Genomic DNA, 24,639 nt, shown 5'->3' on the forward strand with positions numbered 1-24,639 from the left:
TTCACCAAAAATCAGGATGTTTTATTAGCATCAGCATCCTTCTGCTGAAAATGCCAGATTCTGTGGTACTTCTGGATGGAATTTAGAAAATTACAGAGACATGAGGAACCATTATATAATTTCACTTGGCAAAACTCTGATTAAAATAATAGCAAAAAAATGTAAGGTTTTTTAATTTTAAAACTCTAGCAAAACATAGATTTATTTCCAGTTTAGTTCATTAATGTCATTATAAAAAGGAATGCAATTGATTAAATAAAAATGATTTTTTTCTTTTATTAAGAATACTTATTCTACATTAAACTAGAAAATATTTCATAGGCCCTTCAACAAGTTTGTTACAAGTTTTCAGGAATGCATGCATTCTTGAAACTGATACCATGTAATGTTAAAAAGCAGATGGCTAACTAAGTACACTAAAACCCATGTTTAATTATTAGCTTCTTGAGGCCAATAGCAATGATGAAGAAATTTCTGTCATCCTCAGTGACAATATTTTTAGGGCCAAAAAATAAAACTCTGTATATTGGATCTGTTGAATGGAGAAAGGCTTGCTTCCCCCCCACCCCCCACCCAATGAGACGCCTTCCAGGATAATAGGAGAGGAGAGCCAGCCTGCAGACAGCAATCACAAGGCAGAATGTAGCTGAGAGAAGGGGTACGGGGGTTGGGAGAAGGCATGGGACGGGCTCCCAGCAGCGGCTGCTCGGATTTGCCATTTGAGAGAGAGAGAGGGAGAACGCGAGTGTGTGTATCCCTTCTTCCTTCAGCCCAACACTCTCGCTGGCATTCTGGCCAGACGAGAGGGACTGCAGAGGGTCTAGGGCAGCGAGTCATTCGATGGGAAACTTGCCTCTTGGAAGGAATGACCCAGCTTGGCTCCCGCTTCGTCTCTCCTGCCTCTTCGCTTCTCCTTACGGTCGTTGAAAGCGGGAGCCAAACTAAGACTTGATGCTTATTTTGGGGTCCAAACGAGGGAAACAAGGGTAGATATATATGTATAACATTGTGCAGCCATTTTATAAACCAGTCCCTGCCCAAACTGGCCCAGAAGTGTCGTGTCATCCCCATACGCTCCCCACGTAGGCCAGGCCGGATTTGGGAAACACCCCAGAAGGGCTCCGATGCCACAGTCTCCTGAATGCTCCCCTACTACCTGCAGAGGTCAGTACACTCAACGACAGTATCACCCATCTGCCACCCCGCCCTCCCCTTCCCACCCTCCAGCTCGTGCCCTTTCTTTGTACCTTTGTGACCAGCTATGAACAGAAGTACACAGCTTAGCTGCTAGATTCTGCAAGGTATATATAAGGCCAACGGCTGGAGGAGGAATGATGACGCTGGCAGGAAAAGACAGGCATACAAAGAGTGTAAGTCGAGGGGCAGGGTTTAATCCTACCAATGCGCAGGATGGATACATCATGTTGGCAGGCCATATCCATCCTGCAAGCTGTAGTTTGAGGACTCCTGACATAAAGCTTCCCCTGGCTGGTTTTTGTTCTGCGGCACTAAGGCCCAAATAGGCATATCTCGTTCCCAATTCCGGGGGGGGGGCATGCCCCCTCAGTCAATTTCCTCACTAAAGAGGTAGCAAAAAAGAGACTTCCAAACCCCAACCTGATTGTGATTCACAAATTATGATGCCCAGTTGCCCAGTAAAGCAGAATACGTAGGAGTCCCAGGGCTCATTGTGCGCAATTTCAAAAGTGTTCATAGCCTGGCTTGTATACTGGTTAATCTAAATTTGGCCTCACAGATTCTGGATGCAATAAACTAAGGCAGGTTCAGGAAGCAATCAAAGGAAATGGGCAGTCTTTGATTATGTACTAAGGTACAATCATGGATGCAAACAATTTTGGGAAATGTGCTTGCTTCACACCTGACTGAAAGTTCCTAGAAAGTGACATCAGATATCTAAAAAGAATTGGAACAGAAAATTGCACACTATACATTTCTTTTCTATTTAACAGAATTTCTGCCCTGGCTGCTAGACCTTCATGGGTTGAAAACTCTCCGTTTTGGGGGCCACTGCCATAATCATCATGAGAGTCCTCTGCAGCCTCCACCAGTGTACTTTCCCTTTCCCAAAATGAGCGGAAAAACAAAACTCTCAGGCTCACACACATGACACTGGTCATTCCCACAATAAATCTCAGTTAAATTAGGAAAGGCACAGATCCTAACAAATGTATCATGTGGTTGCATGGAAAACAGAGGGAGAGAAGCAATCAACAAAAAAAAAAACAAATTCCCCAACGTTCCTATTTATATGTTTTCCTTTTAAGTATCTTTATTTAGCCAAATTGGTTTTTCTTGCTTCATCCCTGAGCAGAGTCCATTTCTCACATACCTTGGCCCATGTGAGTATTCTTCATTCCTGTCTGGACAGGTAATTTGTCCCAAACCCAGGTCTCCATCAGACTCCCTTGAGGAGATTTCAGTGGCATCCTAGACTCTGAGCTTCCCATTTCCTGGTCTGCTCTTCCCACTGTCCGCAACAAGAGTCCAAGGCTCCATTCTTTTCTTTTATTTGGGTCCCTTGCAACCGTGGAATACACCACCCCCAACAGGTGAATGTACCTTCTAACCTGTGGTCAGCCCTCAGTTTTTCAGGCAAATGGCCTGGGAAGATTTTGTTGGTCATTCTGCTGTTAGTAAATGCACAAAGGGAGAAAGATCCAGAGAAGGGAGTTTTTTTTTCAAGCGCATTCAGACACACAGACAGACACACTCTGTCACCTCCTGGGCTTTTAAAGGTAAAATTTAGAGGTACTCACCTTTCCAAGCAGCCTTTGAACTCAACATTCAAAACCCCTTTAAAACCTTTGTTCCAAATGGCCAAGGTCTGGGAAAAATCCATCCACAGACTCAATGGGTCTGTGCCAGCAAGGAAGGCTTAGCCAGGCCAGGTCCATGTGACTTTTTTTTTTCTCTTGGAGACGTCTGATGCATAGAACCAAAGCCCCAGAAGGCAAGAAAGAGCAATGGGTATGGTTCCAAGTATACAAATAATAATATTTTTTTACCATGTATTTTTTAGAAGCTCCAGCAACTTATTGGGACCACTCAGAAACTCTGCTTATCACTCACAGATATTTTGTGCAAAGGAGATGCTGGCTAGGAAATTCTGGCCTCAAAATCTGGAAGACATTCAGGATGCAGAAGGATGAAACTGAACGTTGTGTTTCTCTTAAGACATTAAAATTAACATGAGGGAAATAGCAGAATATATAAAAAACAACCCTCTGTACAATAAAAAGAAAAATAGAAATTGGGGGAGGGGAAAATTTCTTCTACCGTATATCAGGCCTTCTTTCTTAGGCTCCATTTCTAGGCCCTGCTGCATATGTTTCTATGTGTGACCTAATGGGAGACTCCAGTGCAAGCCATGTGGTCCTGTCCACCATTAAACCATCTTTCCAAGCAGCCTCCATGTCTCCAGTGTCTTTTTCCCCACTTGGAGCCGAACCCAGAAGGACATTTCTTTCAACAGTGTAATTCTGTAAAACATTCATGAATTTTAGGGCTCAGCACATAGCTAATCTTCACAAGGTTAAGTAACATCACATTTCACTATTTCACTAGACTCAGCTGCAAAGTCGGTTGCTAGAAGTCAAAAACGACAGTGGAAATATTTTGCAAACACCTCAGGTAGAAATTGGAGAAGGGTTTTTTTTTAATGCCTCCTATCTGGAGATGGTGCTCAGACAGGCAACACCTGTGCCTAGAAAGAGGCTAATACTTGTGGTTGTGCTTAAAAGGGTTAAAACCACCGAGTACTGTGTTGCTAGAAAGGTTGGAAAGCGACGGGAAAAGTAGAAGAAAGAAAGTCCAGTGGCCTTTTGAAAAAAAAGCACCTTTGGAAACAGCTGAACTTCCTCTTCCGGATCACTCGTGAGGAGAGTGTTGTGCAGAGCGGCTTTTGTGCTCTTCCCAGGGTCGAAGCAGCAGCTGGAAGGTGAGTTGAGGGCGGGTGGGAGGAGAGTCCTGGAAGCAGAGAAGCAACTGGGCTGAAGCATCTCAGCTGCTGCTGCTGCAGGTTCCTTCCCTCCCCGAATTTAAGCCCACTGGGGCTGCACGCTGTGAAACTGGTGGCTGCAATTTTCCTTCCGGTGGGAAGATTGGAAAAGTCTCTTCCAAGTGAAGGTGGATCCTTTGGGAATGGCTTCCCTCCAGAGGTTGTGGGGGCTCCCATCACTGGAGGGTTTGTGACAGAGCTGGGAGGGACCTTGCAGGTCTTCTATTCTGACGCCCTGATCAAGCAGGAGACCCAACATCATTTCAGATAAATGGCTGTCCTGCCTCTGATTAAAAGCCACCAGGGATGGAGCCCCCACAACCTCTGAAGGGAAAACCTTCCACTGGTTCACTGTTCTTAGTGCCAGGAAGTTTCTCCTTAGTTCTAAGTTGCTTCTCTCCTTGATTAGTTTCCATGCAGTTCCTTGTCCTGCCTTCAGGGGCTTTGGAGAATAGGTTGACGCCCTCCCTCTTTTGTGGCGACTCCTCAAGTATTGGAAGATGGCTATCATGTCTCCCCTAGTCCTTCCTTTCACTTGACTAGACATACCCAATTCCTGCAACCCCTTAATTATATTTTAGCCTCCAGCCCCCTAATCCTCTTTTTTGTTCTTTTCTGCCTTCTTTCCAGAGTCTCAACATCTTTTTTATGATATGGTGACCAAACTGTGTGCAATTATCTAAGTGTCATCTTACTCTTTATAAAGTGGTACTAGTACTTCACATGATCTTGATTCTCTGTTTATGTAGCCTAGTACTGTATTGGCTTTTTTTGCCACTGCAATACCCAGCTGGCCCATATCTAAATGATTGTCCACTAGGACTTCAAGGTTTCTCTTGTAATTATTACTTGAGCCAAGTGCCACCTATTCTGTACCAGTATATTTGGTTTTCCTTGCATAAGAGTAAAACCCTTTTCCTCCTGCATTGAATTTGATTTTGTTAGGTAGGGCCCAGTGTTCTAATCTATCGAGATTATCCTGAGCCTAGTTGTTGACTATTCCTGCCAACTTGGTGTCATTTGCAAATGTGATGTGTTCCCATTCGACTCCCTCATGGAAGGTATTTTTTTATTATATAAAAGTTCTTATTTTTAGAGAAACATAAAACATGCAGACATAAACAAACATAAAATAAAAATCCTTCTCCAATTACTTACAGTGTGTCGATTGTTTACAAAACATTTGTGCTTTCTCACAATGGTCTTCACTAGCAATTTACAGAAAGACTCACATCATCATTCTAATATATATGTATAAATTGTTATGGTTATTAAACATTCATTTGACTATAGCTATTATTACATCTTTTTTACGTAAAATATTCTAAATTTAATATAAATTTATATTATGGCATTTACATCATCCTGAAATCATCCAATAGTATTACATCTTTATATTCTAGTCTATATAGAATTATTTATCTTATATAACAAAGCTTTTAAACATCCTCTCCATGGTCCTCACAATTGTAAGGACACAATTGTAATATGTAAAATTTCATATTATCAATCTAGTGTGTGTATGTGTGTATGTATGTGTGCATATATATATGTATATGTATATATGTATGTATATATGTATATATATATGTATATATATATATATATTTATATAATTAATAATGATAATAATGCATATATATATATATATATATATATATATATATATATATATATATATATATATATATGCATTATTATCATTATTAATCATTTATTTAGCTGCCACTACTATTGCTTTATTTTATACATAATACTCTAAATTTAACTAAGTTTAACTCAATTTTTATTCTAACATTTCATTTCTTCAACCTGTATCCTTCCAGTGGTACTGCAGTCCTATATCTCTTGCCATTTGTGGTATTTGTATTCTTTTTTCTTTTGAGTTTTTATTTTACACACATCAACACATCAACAACAAACACCTGACTTAAGACAACATAGGAACCAAAAGTTCCATCATATATCATAGAGCAGTTCCGTATCGGTTTCTTTGCAGTTAGTGTTTTCCCTTTCTATAGTTAGCTATTTATAACCAAATATTGTTTATCTCTAATGTGCTATATATACATACAATTCCAGGTAAACAATCACATGGTTATTCTTTTTCTTTGCCAATCTTATACTATTGTTATTCCTTTTAAGAGATTATAGAGTACAGTTTAGATTGTATTGTTTACCATCCCAAGTATCTATTATGACACCACCTTATTTTCTTTTTCTTTTCTTTTCCCTCTCCCTTCCTTCTCTACTTCCATCCTACCTCCTCTCCTTCCCCATCTTTCTTCCTTTACCTCTCTCCTACTCTTACCCTCTCTTTTCCCCCTCCTAATCTCCCTCCTTCTCTTTTTTCTCCCTTCCTCCCTCCTCTCCTTCTCTTACTCTCCCTTCTACCCACCTTTCCTTATCTCTTTCTTCTTCCCTTACCTCTCCTCCACTCTTCCTCTTCCTTCCCTACCATCTTTCCTTCTCTTTCTCTCCCTTCCATCGTCCACTCCTTTCCCTTCCTTCTTCCCTCCTTTAACTACTTCCTTCCTCCTCTCCTTCCTTCTTCCCTCCCTTTCTTTTTCTATTGTTATAGGTGTCTCTTTCAAATCTCAATTTATGTTTTCTTGGGGATGGTATTTCCACAAACCCATATAATTTCATATCATTTCCTTTTTTTTCTTTTTCGTTCTATAGTTTATATGCCAGCATTCAGTCCATTCAAATTTATTGAGAGAATTGTTGTTTCTTGATCATCTTTAACTCCGGTTGTTTTTTTTTGCTTCTGGTTTGTATCTGACTTTTCCCTTTCGCGCGTTCCTTCTCTGCTCTCTCTCTCTTTCATGCCTCTGTTCTTCTCTCCTGTTTCTTTCGTTATGTTCTGATGTTTCTTCCTCTTTTTTTTTTTTTTTAGTTTAAATAGGCTTTTACTTTTGTGGAAATAGAGGTATCAGAGTCCATCAAACAGTCCAGGTCATACATGGTTAAGACAGTCAGTCATCAACGTCTTTCAGTTAAGGGATAAGACAAATAACATAGTCCATAATCATATAAACAGTCCAGTACATAAAGTTTGCAAGCAGTTGAAAAACTTACAATAGCTCATGCTGATCACTATACGGCACTTCTAACAGCCAGCTTCCAAACATTCAGATCAGATCAGCATCTAAGAGTGATTCTGGCTCCATCTTATGGCTGATTGAGGAAACAGCAACCAATCACATTTACAGCATGATTTAAAGAAACAGGTACAGCATTGTTACATGATTTATATATAGCCAACCCAACCGTTAGATTATATTCCTAACACACAGCTTCAGTTTATGGTTCCTTTTTGTTTTTTAATGACAAAACAAAACACATGTTGTTGTTTTTTTAAAAAAACTGTACACTATGGTGCCTAGATGATCCTCCAGCGGGGGTTAGGAACACAGGCGTGTGAAGTGCCAGGGCCTTGGAGATAATAGTGGATGAAAATGACAATGCTAATCTAACTAGCCTTTGCCAATGCCTGGGAGGTACAGTGATGTCAAGTTGATAACCTGGAAAATAGACTTAGATTAAGAAATATCAATATAATCATCCCTGCCTGAACTAAGCAGGGAGCCTAGTTGAAATGGACAGGATGTTCTTCAGAGAATTGACAGGTTCACATGGGTTGCTAAGTGGTCCATTTTATATCAGTCATAAGTGTTAGATAGATTAAATCACACGGACAGGATTGTCTCTTAAATAATATTAGAGCGCTGAGAAGAGAATCACCTTTAACACTTCAGTCTTTTTTGCTTCCTTTGATGCTTTATTATTTGTTTAACAATGTTGTATAGCAAATAATGACTGAAACAGCCACAGATGGAAACAGAGACTGAGTAGGTATATTTTAGCTCTAATCACATGATCTAAAAGTAATGTTTTGATTGTGATTGAAAAGCAATTCCCCTTCCAAAGTTCAAATGCTACTCATTTATGTCATCCTTCGTTTGTTAAGAGGAGTGTGTGAGAGAAGTGAAACTTAACTTTTTTTTCCCACAGAAGCAGAAAATATTTAGCACATATTGTTCTGAAAGCATACATTAGGTGACAGTCCTGGGGATTTTTTTTTCCTCATTCAGCTTCATTTGCTCAGGGTTTCCAGAAACACAACTTCATATCTGAGTATTTTATATCATTCAACGAACTGTAAATGCTGTAATATTCACACTTTGCAACTGCTTCTGTTTACCTCAGAACAACTGTGGCAGGACGACCGACTGTATCTTATCTCCACTTTCTCTGCCCGCCCTGATGAGAAATATTTTTTTTAAATTTGCTTGATCTTTTTTTCAAGGGAACAGATAGGGAGACAGAGCAGTGGTGTGACCATCCCGAAAGATTAAACAGGCATTTATAGCACAATTCCTGCCCTCCTGTATTTCTTTGCTAGGATGTGTTTACTTTCTACTTCTGGCAGACACTCTGTTGCCTTCAGGGAGAAATGTACTAAGGACTCATCTCTCATTTATGTATACAATAATATAAGAATCTATTTTTCTTCCACCAGGAATTCAAAGCAAATTGAAATCAATGTTTCTTCCTCTTGACCTCCACTTTCCAGTTCCTCCTTGCTTCCTTTTTCTATTTCTCTCTTGCGGAATTCTTCATAGAATTTCTGTGCATCTTCTGTATTTTCTATCTTATATCTTTTTCCTTGCCAAGATACGTGAACCCCTTCTGGTACCAACCATCTGTACATTATTCTGTTTTTATTTAACTCGTTTGTTAAGAATTGGTACTGCCTACGTTGTTCCCGAATTCTTCGTGGAATCTGTTTGAGCATGATCAACTCTTTTCCCTGTAGAGTAATTGTCTGTGGATGGATGTACCTAACCCACATTTTTCTAATTTACCAAGAAGTATGTTATGGTTTACTTTGTCACCTGCCTTTCTGAAACCCAATGATACTATGTATTTGATTGGTCCGCTAATTTAGTCACTTTGTATAAGAATGAAATGACATTTCTTTGGAATGATCTGTTTTTGACAAACCCATATTGACTTCTGGTTATATATTTGCTTGCTTCTAGGTGTTTGCAAATCTTTTGTTTCATGATCTTTTCCAGGATCTTCCCAGGTAGTGAAGTCAGGCTAATTGGCCTATAGTTTTATGGATCTATTTTTCTCCCCTTTTCTGAAGATGGGAACTACATCGGGTCTTTTCCAATCCACCTGTAGTTCCTTGGTGTGTGAAGATCTTTGAAAGATATGGTTCAATTGTTCTTAGATCAGGTCTGCCGGCTCCTTGAGAACTCTAGAATGTAATCAATCTGGTCCTGATAATTAGAACTTGTCTAGAATGGACAGGTGTTCTCTTACCATGTTCTTGCCTGTTTTACAGTTCTGTTTTGATAGGTTTGGCTATTTTTTTTCTTTTTGCCTTAAGTTCTTAAGCAACTTCTGCAAGTTGGCTAACCAGTTGTGGTATAACGCCTGAGTAGATTCCACAACGGATGTCTCTCTCCTTGTTATCATCGCCAACAAAGTATATCTGGGGAAAGGAAGGCTGCTGCTGCTGATACTCCCTATCTTATGGTTGACCTGCCCCTGCACTTTGAATGTTGGCATAAAATTTCCCTCCTTCACCTCTCTGACTTCAAAAGACATCATTTGGAAGCATCTGTTCTACTTCCAGACAGCAGACAGAAAGTGCTTTACCATTAGATGATGGTGGGTGAGAAGGCTGTGTAAGGATTCAAGGTGTGGCTGAAGGGGAGAGAGGTACATCACCACTGTAGCACATCCCGGAACTCTCAATCTGCCATTCCGAAACACAGCACGTCTGCCTGCGCATGGCAGCAAAACAACATGGCTTGTGGCTTGGCTGGGACTGTTGTGAGCATCCGTGGGTGGAGGGTGGAGTCATGGGAAGGTTTCAAAGGTGGAAGGGAGCACTTGACTTCAGCCTTGACTTCATCTACTATATCTTATCCCTGGGTGTTTGTCAGATTGTGCTGGAGCGTGGAAGATAAAACAATACACACTGAGAATTGTGTAGTTTATTGTTTATTTCTGCTTCACTGAACAGGAATCTGACAGAGCATGGCACCAGGCGCAGCGTAACCAGGGTCCGAGATCAACAACTTTTTCCTTGCTGTAATTAAACTGAGGGTCATCTTTAAAACCAAAGAAAGACTTATTAGACAAAGGCATTGATCTCATTTGTGACGGATTAACATAGGGGTTATTAGATGTATACTTTTTTACAGCCTTTCTACTGACTTGGGGATGAGTTTGATGATACTTGTGTGCTGCTTCCTGCTGTGAAAGTAAAACCGAAACTGAATCTCCTCTCCTGTGCTTGTGTTTTGCATTTGGAACCGATTTCTTTTCTGATTAGGAGGGGGAGTAGAACTCGTTAGCATGAGAGCATGTTAATACTAATATAGGAAATACTAATCCTCTATTGGTCATTTCATTTGTGGTGCCAGTCCTCTAATCATCTTCTTGGTCAGCTTTGTATAGATTCCTCTTAGCAACTCCTTGCTTATAAGATCTCTCTTATAATCTTGATGCCCTCCTTCTGTTTCCTTATTCAGCTTATCTTAGATTGTCAGCAGTGTTATCAATGTTTTTGCTAATAGAATTTCTCTCTTTAAATTCATAGATTCTTTGGTTTTTTTCTTCTTCTGTATCTTGCCCTCTGGAATAAATTTCCTCTCCATTTAATTCCTCTTTCAGTATTCCATTCTTTCTATTTTCAGAGACAAACCAATCACCATAAATATCAGCAGGTTTAATCACTTTATATTCATTTTCCACTTTGATTTTTTGAATTTTAACCACCCCATTTTGCATTTGATTTCTTCAATTTCTTTCTTTTTTTAAAAAAAATATATTTTATTCATTTTCACATTCCATTTTACAATCACTTATATACAGGGTATTTGCTATAAGGAAAAAAAAAATAACTAAAACAAAATAAAAAAGAAAACACAACTCATCATTCACAACCCCACCTGACACTTCCATCCTCCATACACCCCATCTACCCCCTCCAACTTTCCTTTCCTCCCTCTAACACTCCCCTCCTACTTCCCTTTCCCCTCAAACCTTCCTTCTCCCCTTACTCCCAACACGCCCTCCTTACATTCCCCTTACTCCTTCCTTACTCCTCCCTCTTCTTTCCCTCTACCTCCCTCCTTGGTGTATGCCTTTCTTCAAGTGTTGTTTAATCTGATAAAAAGTAAAATAAACCAAGGAAAAAAAATATAAAGAAAGAAAAGAGAAAAAAAAAGAAAAAACAACAACCGTATATAAGTGCATTCTTGTTCTTATTGAGATTATGTTAACACCCACCCACCCACCCCCCATAAATCCCCATCCCTAATCCTCCCGACTTCCCAGGGCCCACACCTGGCACTGCCTTCTATCTAAAGTATCTTGTGTTCGTATGGATTAAAAATAAAAGTAATATATTAAAGGAAAGAAAAACAAGAAAAAAGAAAGAAAAGAAAAAAGAAAAAAGAAAAAGGAAAAAAAAAGAAAAAGAACTCTTTGTGTTAAGCTCAGCCCCCCATCTTTATCTATGCTTAAATAGTGTAAGTCATTCTATCTATATTTTATTCTCGTCTCTTACTTCTTTGTTATTTACCCCGACCTCCTATAGACTCTCCCGTTCCTCTTCCTTAACCTTGTATTCAGATGAACATTTATACAAATTTGTATAGACATCAATATACAATCTAGCTCAAAAATAATCCCTTCTAGTAAAATTTAAGCAGCATGGATCATTCCACATATTCAAATATTACTTTACAGAAGAATAATCAAACTTTCCCTTCTAATAGGATTTAAACAGCGTAAATAATCTTTCTTAACCTTATTTTCAAACAGTAATTCAAAATAATCTAACCAAACTTTCCCTTCTTAGTAAAATTTAAGCAGCGTGGATCAAGTATTACTTTACACAAAAATCAGTTTACATTCTATCTTAAGATGATCCCGACCAGCTTTCCCTTCTAATAGGATTTAAACAACGTAAATCATTCCGCATGCATTTTACCCTCATCCCTTGCTTCTCTGATATTTACCACTATCAAATTTATGCAGACATTAGTTTAAGATCTAGCTCAAAATAATTTCACCAAACTTTCCCTTCTAATAAAAATTAAATAGCATGGATCATTCCACATATTCAAATAATACTTTCAACAAGAATCAGTTAACCTTCTGTTTTAAAAAATAATCTCGTCCAGCTTTCCCTTCTAACAGAATTTAAACAGCATAAATCATTTTGCATTCATTTTACATATATACATTCAATATCACCCCACCAATATACGTAAATCATTCCGCATGCATTTTACCCTCATCCCTTGCTTCTCTGATATTTACCACTATCAAATTTATGCAGACATTAATTTAAAATCTAGCTCAAAATAATTTCACCAAGCTTTCCCTTCTAATAAAAATTAAATAGCATGGATCATTCCACATATTCAAATAATACTTTCAACAAGAATCAGTTTGCCTTCTGTTTTAAAGTAATCCCTTCTAACAGAATTTAAACAACATAAATCATTCCGCATTCATTTTACATATATACAATCAGTATCACCCCACCAATAAGTTCCGCTTTTTCTACCGGAGAGAGGTCGCAAACCCCCATTCAATCCACAACTTTGGCAAATATTTTAAAATGTCTAAATCCTCGATCTCCGCTTTTCTGCTTCTCCGAGGGAGGAAAGGCTACCCCCTCCATCTTGCAGCCATGTGGTCTGTTGCTTGCCTTCTCCTTCGGCTTGTCTCTCCTCTTTTCCAAGTGAATCAGGAAGTCCCGCCTTCAAAGTCTTGTAATAGAAATCTCGAGCCTCCGAAACAGAGTTAAGACGAAGTCTTTGATTCTCAAATGTGACCGTAATGCCGGCTGGGGCCTCCCATCTATATTGAATCTGTTGATTTCTAAGCTCTTTAGTTAAAAAAGCATAGTCTCTTCTTGCTCTCAACATCTGGAAAGGTATTTCTTTGAAGACAATCAAGTCCTGGTCATCAACTCGCAAACTATTATTATGAAACTTTTACATAATCGCGTTTCTGGATTCTTTTGTGGAAAAATATATAATTAAGTCCCTCGGGAGCTGTCGCTGTTCCGCTACCAACGAGTTCTGGCGATAGATTTTCCGAATCTGCCAATCAAAGTTAAGTCCCGGGCTTCCCACCGCATGGCTGAAGGCTTCAACAAAGGTCTGTTTCAGATTCTCTCGCTCCTTTTCGCGGAATCCTCTGACTCTTATTGCGAATGCCTTCTTATTAAAGTTTATCATAACGAGCTGTTCTTGAGTGTCTCTAATTTTTTGTTGTAATATTTGAATATTAGTAGTCAAATTAGAATTAGCCTCCTCCAAGCTTTCCAATTTATTCTCTATTTCAGCAGTATAATCTGACAGGGCAGACACGGCTGCAAACGTATTCGCCTTCATTTGGTCAATTTTAGACTTTAAATCATCATATAGCTCCAATACAAATTCCTTAATTTCTTGTTTAAAATCATTAAGCATTTGAAAGAAAAATTCCTGTGTTAAAAATTCTCCAGTAGAGGGCGTAGGAGACAAGGGCTGCGATTCCAGTATAGATTCTTTAGATTCTTTAGGCACATTTGTAGAGAGACGCTTCGATTTTGACCTGGGTGCCATTATAAATAAACAAATAAACAGCGCTTTCGCTCCCCTCTGTTTCCAAAAAAAAAAAAAAAAATATTTTGTTAAGGAGCGGTCTGCAGGAAGGTAAAACCGGCTAAGTACATCCCCTATCAGTCACCAACGGGGAGAAATCGCCATTTTGAAGTCCGTTTAAACAAAGAAGCCTCTAAGACAAATGGTGCTGGTGTTTAAGATAGTAATAAAAGCATAAATCTCACAGGGGTGGGACCCGCCCGTATTAATCCTAGCTTCAAACAACTTTGCTTTGTCCTGGGGGGGGGGGGATCGCCTGTCTAGGGCTGCAAAAAAAAGCAGCTGAGAAGAAACTGGCTGGAGATAAAGGCTCGGCTTACGCTGGATCTAATCTCTGTCCACAGCCAAAAAAAAAGAGAAAGGCTGTGAATTACGAATAGACCCTAGCACACAGAGCTACTCCCTGCCCCTTTATAGCCAAAAAGGGGTGATATCTATGATCTTATTTAGATATACAGACCAGATCTCTGAGAGGAGCTCGGTTGAGCCCTCCTCGGCGACAGCTCCGCCCCCAGGAAGTCCCGATTTCTTCAATTTCTTCATCATATTTTGTTGTTATATGCTCTAAATCTTAAAGTTTTTTCTCTATTCTTTCATATGTATTTGATAATTTTTGTATTTCTGAAAGTATCTTTTGCAAACTTGAGATTTCTTTTTTTTTGAAATTGTGCCATTCTAACAAACACAGCTGTTTGTTTTCACTTTTCTCTGATTAAAAATATACTTCAAAGGGACATCTGTGTGCTTCCTTTCTTATCACTCTCTGTAGCCAAACAGTGTAACTTTGTAGTGCCAAGTCAAAACAATCAGTGGAGAAAAAAAAGTGTTCCATTTTCAATACACAAACTCCAATCAACAAACCCTCCCATCCTCTGAGCAGTGGTAATACTGTTGAAAATCTAATTTCCTTTTGTATTTCAAGTTAGAAAAAAGAGTCCAATCTTTAAATGAACTAGAAAAATACCCACAGCAATGAAGGAGGAAAACTTTAATCCATAGGTTACAGAGAACAATAAAAGAAAAAATAGAAGAAGAAAACATAATCCATCCATTTCAAAAGGCTTGCATAAATTCCATCCATGAATATAGCATTTAAAAAGTAAGATAACCACTGTCCAAAACTATTCCAAATTTAATTCCGGCGTTTGATTCTTCTGTTCTCCAATTTAGATTAATTTTAAGTTTTTATAGGCAGTCTCTTTTTTAAACAGTAAAAGTTCCTCATCAGCTGGAAACACTTTCTCTTTCCGTATCCTTCCGTTTTGGAGCCACCCCGACTTTGTCAGGCTTGGCTGGATTTTTTGTCGCCAGCTTGAAGAACTTCACTTGCTTCTTTCAGGGATTTTGCGATATCCCCGAGGTCAGCAAGACATATTCTTCCTGTTCTCCATCTCTTCGGGACCGTTTAGGTCCGATTGGACCACCCAGCGGCAAAAGTATTGGCTGTGGTCTCAGAGCATCAAGACCGCACGTCCATATTGTCACGACGTTGGCTTCTCTCCCCATTACATCTTGATGTTGTCCTCTTGATATAGTTTGTAATCCACATGTGTATTGAAAATGACAGAAGAATAAAATTTGCAAGTTTTTTTACTTCCATGTCTTGCCAATAAGTATTGTATTTCTTGTCCCATCCATGTATTAACCAGGTTCAATTGTGCTTAATCCATCTTTGGTTGCACAGGTAGTCCTCACTTACCACTTCTTCCCTGAGCCTTCAAAGTTACTATGGCACAGTAGAAGCAGACGTGCACCTGGTCCACAAAATTTGTGTTTTATCCCAGCACTTGTTCCGTGACCGCATGTCAGCAGGGACTGTGGTTTTGAAGGTGCAGGAAAAGGAGTTGCACCAATTCGGGGGTCTGCCAATAGTTGCACATTTATGATGGCGGCGGCATCCCACACTCATGATCCTCATTTGTGACCTTCCCAGCTAGCTTCTGATGAGCAAAATCAGTGGATATACTGGCAGGAAATTGCAAGTTACCATCATATGAAATTGCCTTTAACAACCCACAGTTATTAACTTAACAACTACAGAGGAAAAGATGTAAATTGGCATTGTCATGTGAGATGATGCTTAATGATTGAGCTGCTTCGTGATACATATATTAGTTCCAATTGTGATAGGTTAAGTGAGGACTACTTGAACAAGGATGTCACCAGATGGGTTGTAGACAGTATTTTCAGCCCTTATTTGCAGCTGAAGACTTCTATGAGCAAAAGTGGTTTATACCGTGTTTCCCCGAAAATACAACATGTCTTGAAACTAAAGCCTTGCCACATTTTATGGGTGGGCAAATATATAAGCCCCCCCAAATAAGCCCCATGGACAAACCCCCCTCCCTCTGGCCAGGCAGAGCAACACTCACCAACCTAGCGATATCCCGAAGGCGCTAAGCTGCGGGAGGTGGGGGGGGGCAGAAGAAAGGCACTTACGTTGCTTGGCGCCTTTGGGATACCGCTAGGTTGGGGACTGGCGTTCTGCCTGGCTGGAGGGGGGAGTTGCCGGGTGGCTGCTCCCTTGCGAGCGGGCTCCCGAAGAGCTGGGCACAGCCTCAGGGGCAAACCAGTCATGAGGTGACCATGCTCACGAGCAGCCATCCAGTCAATCCCAGCCAGGCAGAGCTCCATGCACTGACCTAGGGGGTACCCCGAATGTGCCAAGCCGCAGCAGCTGGGGGGCAAGCAGAGTGCCACATGGCTTGGCACCTTTGGGATACTCCCTAGGTCAGTTAATGATACTTTGACCCTGAGGCTGTGCTCGGCTCTTTGGGAGCCCACTCGCAAGGGAGCAGCCGCCTGGCAACCCCAAAACAATAGCTTTCCCCCTCTAATAAGCCCAAGGCCATATTTCGTGGGTCAAAAACAAAATATAAGAACCTGTCGTATTTTTGGGAAAAACAGTACTTTTTTTTTTCCACCTCATCTCTAACCATTTTATAAAAAATTAAAGGTACACTTTTCTTTGCATCTTACAGATGAACAGGATGCCAATAAGAGCTCTCTGGACAACTGTAAATAACAATCAATGTTGAAAACGGAAGAAATCAAGCCAGAAATTAAAATATTTTCCATTCCCTGCAGAAAACCATGCAAATCTGCTCCTCCTCCAGCAGCTGTTTGAGAAACAAAATCAAGAAAAAATGAGCATATTATGCGGAACTCAACGATACATGACATGAGATGGAAAGGGAGACTTTTTATAATTCAGCAAAAGAAGGAATAAATATCTGGAAGTCTGTTGGGAGGAAAAGATCAATAGTAAAGTCATGTAGAACAAACAGGCTCTCCCTGTGAGGAAGAAGATGGCTTGAATAAAAGCACCACTAAACAAGGCATTGTCCATATTTTTGATCTCCTGAAGAATATCAGTTGTGCAAAAGCTTCATAGACTTCCCTATTGTGGGAGAAATTAGAAATTCCCACCTCCTGAGACACAAGACCTGATTGTTGGAAAACTTTCAATTATGATTCCAACTTGGTGATACACCAGAGGAATCAGAAAGGAGAAAAACCCATTCAATATCCTGACTTCAGTCGTAATTCCCGCCTGGTAATACATCAGAGGATTCACTCCATGGAGAAACAATATAAGTGTGGAGATTGTGGGAAAAGTTTCAGTAGAAATTCCCACCTCCTGAGACACAAGACCATGCATACAGGAGAGAAACCCTTTGAATGCCCTGACTGTGGGGAAAGCTTTAGTGATAATTCTAGCCTGGTGAAACACCAGAAGACTCACATGAGAGAGAAACCCTTTGAATGTCCTGATTGTGGGAAAGGTTTTAGTCTGAGTTCCATCCTGGTGAGACACCAGAGGACGCACACAGGAGAGAAACCCTTTGAATGTTCTGATTGTGGGAAAAGTTTCAGTCAGAATTCCCATCTGGTGGTACACCAGAGGACTCACACAGGAGAGAAACCCTTTGAATGTCTTGATTGTGGGAAATGTTTTACTCGGTGTTACAGTCTGGTGATACACCAGAGGACTCACACAGGAGAGAAACCGTTTGAATGTCCTATCTGTGGGAAATGCTTCAGTACTAATTCCCATCTGGTGACACATCAGACGACTCACACAGGAGAGAAACTCTTTGAATGTCCTATCTGTGGGAAAGGTTTTACTGATAATTCCAGCCTGGTGACACACCAGAGGACTCACACAGGAGAGAAACCCTTTGAATGTCCTGATTGTGGAAAAGGTTTTAGTCTGAGTTCCACTCTGGTGAGACACCAGAGGACTCACACAGGAGAGAAACCCTTTGAATGTTCTGATTGTGGGAAAAGTTTCAGTCAGAATTCCCATCTGGTGGTACACCAGAGGACTCACACAGGAGAGAAACCCTTTGAATGTCCTGATTGTGCAAAATGTTTTACTCGGTATTTCAGTCTGGTGATACACCAGAGGACTCACACAGGAGAGAAACCGTTTGAATGTCCTATCTGTGGGAAATGCTTCAGTACTAATTCCCATCTGGTGACACATCAGACGACTCACACAGGAGAGAAACTCTTTGAATGTCCTATATGTGGGAAAGGTTTTACTGATAAGTCCAGCCTGGTGACACACCAGAGGACTCACACAGGAGAGAAACCCTTTGAATGTCCTGATTGTGGGAAAGGCTTTAGTCTGAGTTCCAACCTGGTGAGACACCAGAGGACTCACACAGGAGAGAAACCCTTTGAATGTTCTATCTGTAGGAAAGGTTTTACTAATAATTCCAGCCTGGTGACACACCAGAGGACTCACACAGGAGAGAAACCCTTTGAATGTCCTGATTGTGGGAAAGGCTTTAGTCGATGTTACAGTCTGGTGATACACCAGAGGACTCACACAGGAGAGAAACCCTTTAAATGTTCTATCTGTGGGAAAGGTTTTACTGATAATTCCGGCCTGGTGACACACCAGAGGACTCACACAGGAGAGAAACCCTTTGAATGTCCTATCTGTGGGAAAGGTTTTACTGATAATTCCGGCCTGGTGACACACCAGAGGACTCACACAGGAGATAAACCCTTTGAATGTCCTGATTGTGGGAAAGGTTTTAGTCTGAGTTCCAACCTGGTGAGACACCAGATGACTCACACAGGAGAGAAACCCTTTGAATGTCCTGATTGTGGGAAATGTTTTAGTCGTCATTACAGTCTGGTGATACACCAGAAGACTCACACAGGAGATAAACCCTTTGAATGTCCTGATTGTGGGAAAGGTTTTAGTCTGAGTTCCAACCTGGTGAGACACCAGAGGTCTCACACAGTAGAGAAACCCTTTGAATGCCCTGACTGTGGGAAAAGCTTTATTAATAATTCCCAACTGATGACACACCAGAGGACTCACACAGGAGAGAAACCCTTTGAATGCCCAATCTGTAAGAAAAGTTTCAGTCAGAATTCCAATCTAGTGACACACCAGAGGACTCACACAGGAGAGAAACCCTTTGAATGTCCGATATGTGGACATTACTTCAAGCAGAAATCAACCCTTATTACACACAAGTTAATCCATATGAAGAAAGGTAGATGAGATTTGATAACACTTGAATTTCATTTGTGATCTCCCATTGAAAGTGTAGGTGAGAAATTGATTGTTTGAATTTTGGCCTGATTCATTTTGCTCAAACCTTTCTCAGGATTAAATTCGTAAGTGGAGTGAAAAGGAAAATGGCTAACTACTAGTTTCTGGTTATCAGCAGAAGCTTCTGGATATTTCTTTTTCCGGAATTAGTGGAATTCCACAAAAAGGAATTTTGGGTGGAGATTTTGTCTGTTTATTATGGAATTCCCACATGTGGAGTTTTCGTCTTCTACCTTGGTTTCATTCGATTTTCAGCCCCAGAATTCCACAACCCTCATAAAAGTAGTCCGCAAGATATAACTATGATGGGCCTTGAATTAAGGTTGCAGGTTGCAATGGCTGTTAAGTGATATTGCTTTCCTTAACTACCCGAATCCCCTGCTCTCCCTGATGCAGCCATGAATTAAATATGTCAGTCGCTAAGCAGAACACTGTCTAATCCGTGCCGGGAAAAACTCCTTGGAGGCCTAGCGCAGGGCTGGGACTGCCTGCCTTAGGCATCTCTAGCCCTCCCTCATGCTCCAAGACAGCCTGTGCTCTTTGTCCTAACCTTTGAGTCTCTTTGGCCCTTCACTCCCTCCCCAGGTTCCCCTTACACCTGACTCCCTTCGTCCTGACTCCCACCCCACCCGACATCATACCCTCCTCCTTCTTACCTTTTGAAGATCTCTGAACCTCATATTTGGGGGGGGGGTGAGGGAATGGAAGATGGCTAACATTTTTTGGATCGCATGACAAAAGCGGGGAGATCACAGGGTTGTCATGCGCAAGCGTGCCCACACCCATAACGCTATGTGTACGACCAGAACACACGTGCATACAAGACCAGCACTCCCCCCCTGCTTTTGGTGCACTTTTTTTGCTCTCCCCAGGCTCCAGAGGCTTTCTAGGAGCCTTGGGAGGGCAAAAAACAGCCCTACGGGAAACCTGGAAGTTCAGAAATGTTGACGTCTGGTTTGGTCATAGGACTGTTTTTCGGCCTGACTTTAGTCCTGACTCCCATCCCACCAGACCTCACACCCTCCTCCTCCTCCTTTTCTTTTGAAGATCTCTGATTCTCATGTCGGGGAAGGATGGGAGGAGACGCATCTTTGGGCCTCATGACTGTGTCTTGGAAGCCACCACCATTTTCAATGGGTCCTGCATTGATCCCTGGACCATACGTTAGACTTGTGGAAGTGGCAGCAATTTTGCCACACTGTCACGCAGAAGAAGGACAAACCTCTCTGTTTTGCTACCTTAACAGGGGGGAAAATGTACAGTTGAAAATGTTTCATTTTTAAAAATGCAGCATGTTAGAATTATCCGTGCTTTTTACAAGGGAAAAATGGATTTTGTCAGTGTTGCTATGAACATTAAAGCAAGGTTTAATAAACTTTAATAAGTTTAATAACAACGCACTATAATTGTTAACTTGTAATCTGTCTCTTCTACATTTTGCATCTCTATGACCAATCTGTCTTTCTCAGCTTCCTTTCCTTCCGCATACATTTAAAATTCCAATTTCAGTCATATATTAGTCCATGCACTGTGTGACTGATGATATGAGCTGCAGTTCTGCCTCTTAATTTATCTGTTGCTTTGCTATCTGCGCCTGTCCTAAACTCCATGAAAGAATGACATTTCATTAAGCACAGTTTAATTAGAATGGCTAAATTGGTCCTGTTTCGATTGGCATTCCTCTCAGATTCAAGGATGGTCGTCTCTATGACTGCCAGTCTGAGCGATGGAAACTAGGACATTTGAAACTGGACAAGTAAGCTATGGTTTCTCTTGTAACTTTACAACCCCTAAAGTAGCCATTGGTTGTGCCAGTGGGTTTGTAGGGTTTTGAAAATCGTACCGTTACAGAGGATCAGTCTGACTTCCCTGATGACTCTTCGCATTGTGAATCAGATTCAACAGAGATTGTGAAAGTTGCGCTTTCCTTGATGCAGCAGAAACAAATGTTTCAAAAAGCCAACAAGAAGTAACAGGAATGCTTCACACTATGCTAGTGAGAGCACACTTAGAATACTGCATTCAGTTCTGGTCATCACAATACAAAAAAGATACTAAAACCCTCGAAAGTGCAGAGACGATCAATAAAGATGATAAAGGGTCTGGACGCTAAATTGTATGATGATCAGTTGAGGGAGCTAGGATAACTAGGCTATTGAAGAGAAGGATTAGGAGGAAGCATGTTAAGGGGGCTTTTAAGAAGTGGCTGTGCTCCACGTGGCATCTTCTTGGGAAGAGCTTAGAGTCACAAAACCTTCCATTTGAGGAACAGCCATCCATTTGTGTGCGCTCATAATCCCAAATTCCTCCATCAATCTCAGAGGAAGGGGAGCTCCCAGAGCAGAAATATCTCCCTCTGGGTAACCCACCTGCTGGATAGAACAATAATTTCTTCCCCAGGATGCTTCCAGCAAATGACATCCAGTGCAAATGGCTTTTTTCCTGGGTGTAACACACATAGTCCTCACCATTTGACGTGTTTAGCAACCATTCAAGATTATGATGGTATATAAATAACAATCTTTGCATTTACCACCATCCTTTTGTCCCCTGATCCTGTGATAGCCATTAACAGGTTTCCCAACCAGCTTAAGACAAAGTTTATGTCGGAGGCAGAAATAAAATCAAAAGTAGCAGCCATTTGATGTCTCCCTCAACGTCCATGTTGATACATGTAATGACCAGAAGGGAAGTGAGGTCAAAAGCCTGTTGCAATAAAGTTATTTGCCAGACTTGTGAATCACAGTTGTGGTCACTAAGCAAGGACTAGCACATTCAATCATCTCCACTCTCTGTGCTTTTCCTTCCTGCAGCTGAGGGGGAGGAGACCAATGGGCAGTAGGGGGTCTCTCTGGATGGCTTTCCTATTAGAGAGCTGGTGTGCTGCAGGGGGAAAGGTGCTGTTGTTGGACGAGGAGTTGGGGACACCCAGGTTCCAGTCCCTCCTCAGCCATGAAAGGTCCTTCAGGCTCAGCCCCATTTGATAGACCAATACAAAGAAATCAACTTCACAGGAGGATTCCCACTTTCATAATTGGGAGGTTTGTAATTGGGAGGGCAATTCTGACGAACGAGGGAATAAATTGACGATAAAAATTAGCAAATCCCCCAAAACTTTGAAATTGTTTGCAGGTGCGGGGGGGGGGGGGGGGCATGGATTCAGTGACAGCCTGGACCTTTGCTGGGTCCATCTCTATGCCATCACGGGAGATACGCTACCCAAGGTAGTCAATCTTCTCCTGATGAAATTCACACTTAGACAATTTTGCATACAGTTCCACTGCCCTGAGTTTCTTTAGTACTGACCGGACTAATTTCACATGTTCTTCACGTGTTTCTGTGTAAATAAGGATGTCATCAAGATAGACCACGCCTTTGTAGAGGTGGTCATGCAAAACCTCATTAATTAGTTGCATGAAAACAGCTAGCGCCCCCTGCAGGCCAAATGGCAGCACACGGAATTGAAAACAACCAAGTGGGCAGTTGAAAGCAGTTTTCCATTTGTCTCCCTCTTTAATTCTGACTCTGTAATAGGCCTGTCGCAGGTCTAATTTCATGAAAAAAATTCCTTTACCCAATTGGGCCAGCATGTCTTTCGTTAACGGTAATGGGTAGAGATTTTGGACACAGATAGCGTTCAGATTTTTATAGTTAACGAGGCGAAAGGAGCCATCTTTCTTCTCTCTGAACAAAACTGGAGCAGCCACTTGGGGCCTAGCAGGATCAATGATAAATGTAAATTTATCTGTAAATTCTTGTCAATAAATTTTCTTAACTCATCCAATTCCCCGGGGGTCATTGAATAAATCTGAGGTTTGGGGAGTTCTATCCTGGGGAGAATATCAATGCTGCAGTCAGTGGCCCGGTGTGAGGGTTATTTATCAGAAGATTTTTCATTGAACAGATCTTCAAGGTCCCAATACTCTTTTGGGATCTTCTCCTCCCCCTCAATTTTTTCTTGCCCCCTGGCCGCTAGGTTGGGTTAGTGTTACTCTGTTTGGGAGCCCCCCTTCTCCCTCAGGGTGTGTAGCAGATCGGATGCGTAACCATCCCTTCCTCCAAATGATATTTGGGTTCCATTTATGCAGCTAGGGCAAACCCATTTACCTCCTTCCTTTCACTCTACAGGAGATACCCAATTCCTGCAACCCCTTAATTATATTTTAGCCTCCTGCCCCCTAATCCTCTTTTTCTTTCCAAATAATTTTAACTTTTTTATTCTCTTACCATTTTAAGTATATATTCACATAATTGGTATTCTTCTTTACATTTATCATTCTTATACATTTATTATTTCATTTAATAAGTTATAATGTACAATTTGGGTGCTTCATTTGCCATCCCTTCCTCCTTTTGTAACACCTCCTTGTTTTCCCTTTCTTTTCTCCCTTCCTCCCTTCTCTACTTCCTTCCTTCCTCCTCTCCTTCTCCTCCCTTCTTCCCTTAACTTTCTCCTACTCCTGCTCTTCCTCTTCCCCTTCCTACCATCTCTCCTTTTCTTTCTCCCCCTTCCATCCTCCTCTCCTTACCTCTTTCTTCTTTCCCCTGTGTTCCTTTCTTTCTCTCCTCCTCTCCCCCTTTCTTTTTCTATTATTGTTGGTGTATATTTCAAAACTCAGTTTATGTTTCCTTGGATGGTATTTCCATCAGCCCAGATATAATTTTAATATCATTTCTTATTCCCTTACCTTTACTTGTCTACCCTAGGTATGTTTCCCCCTCTTTATATCTCGTTCTTGAATATATACTTATATGTTTAATATTTTCTTTTCCCCTTCTCCCCCCCCTTTTTCCATTTAATAGTGTGTCATCTTCTTCCTATTTTCTTTTCTAGTTTGCTTTCTCTAGCCAGTCATAGAACCTTCCCTATGTCTTCGATTCCTCTTTATCCTTTTCTTTCATTGTCAACGTATTCATCTCTGCAAAAGATGAATATCTTTTTTATTATCTCTTCGTCTGTTGGTAGCTTATTAAATTTCCAATTTTAGGCAAATACAATTCTGGCTGCTGTAGTTATATGTATAATCAAATAAGTATCCTCTTTCTTGAATTTCTCTGGGATAATACCTAGTAAAAATATTTCTGGTCTAAATTCTATTTCTTGTTGTAACATTTTCTTTAACCAAAGTCTTATTTTAAATCAATATTTCCTTGCTTCTGCACATCTCCACCACATGTGGTAGTATGAACCTATTGCTTGTTGACATTTCCAACATTTCGCTGACTTATCTTTAAACATCTTAGCTAGTTTTCCTGGTGATATATGCCATCTGTAAAACATTTTGTATAAATTTTCTTTTAAAGCTGTTGACATGGTTAATTTATAATTCCCATAGTTGTTGTTGCCACTT

The 24,639-nt window shown here is 40.7% G+C and overlaps 3 protein-coding genes across 3 annotated transcripts in view; all 3 read left to right on the top strand.

Moving 5' to 3' along the window:
* LOC106542831 (uncharacterized) overlaps window positions 1-24,639 on the top strand; it is a 184,853-nt gene that overhangs the window by 89,428 nt on the left and 70,786 nt on the right.
* Window positions 1-24,639, top strand: part of LOC148047582 (uncharacterized) — a 65,843-nt gene that overhangs the window by 36,794 nt on the left and 4,410 nt on the right.
* LOC106550129 (uncharacterized) lies at window positions 3,895-20,688 on the top strand. The gene is made up of 2 exons (XM_087708398.1): window positions 3,895-3,958; window positions 16,692-20,688. The coding sequence occupies exon 2, from the start codon at window positions 17,291-17,293 to the stop codon at window positions 19,235-19,237; it is 1,947 nt and encodes a 648-aa protein (XP_087564524.1). The 5' UTR covers window positions 3,895-3,958; window positions 16,692-17,290; the 3' UTR covers window positions 19,238-20,688.

Source organism: Thamnophis sirtalis, unplaced genomic scaffold, assembly GCF_051295495.1.
Source record: "Thamnophis sirtalis isolate CommonGarterSnake01/CBP01778 unplaced genomic scaffold, rThaSir2_p1.2 scaffold_3, whole genome shotgun sequence".
Classification (NCBI taxonomy): domain Eukaryota; kingdom Metazoa; phylum Chordata; class Lepidosauria; order Squamata; family Natricidae; genus Thamnophis; species Thamnophis sirtalis.

What these genes read in the sequence shown, in the direction of transcription:
- LOC106550129 (XM_087708398.1), top strand. Translation starts at nt 17,291, where the DNA reads ATGGAGAAACAATATAAGTGTGGAGATTGTGGGAAAAGTTTCAGTAGA.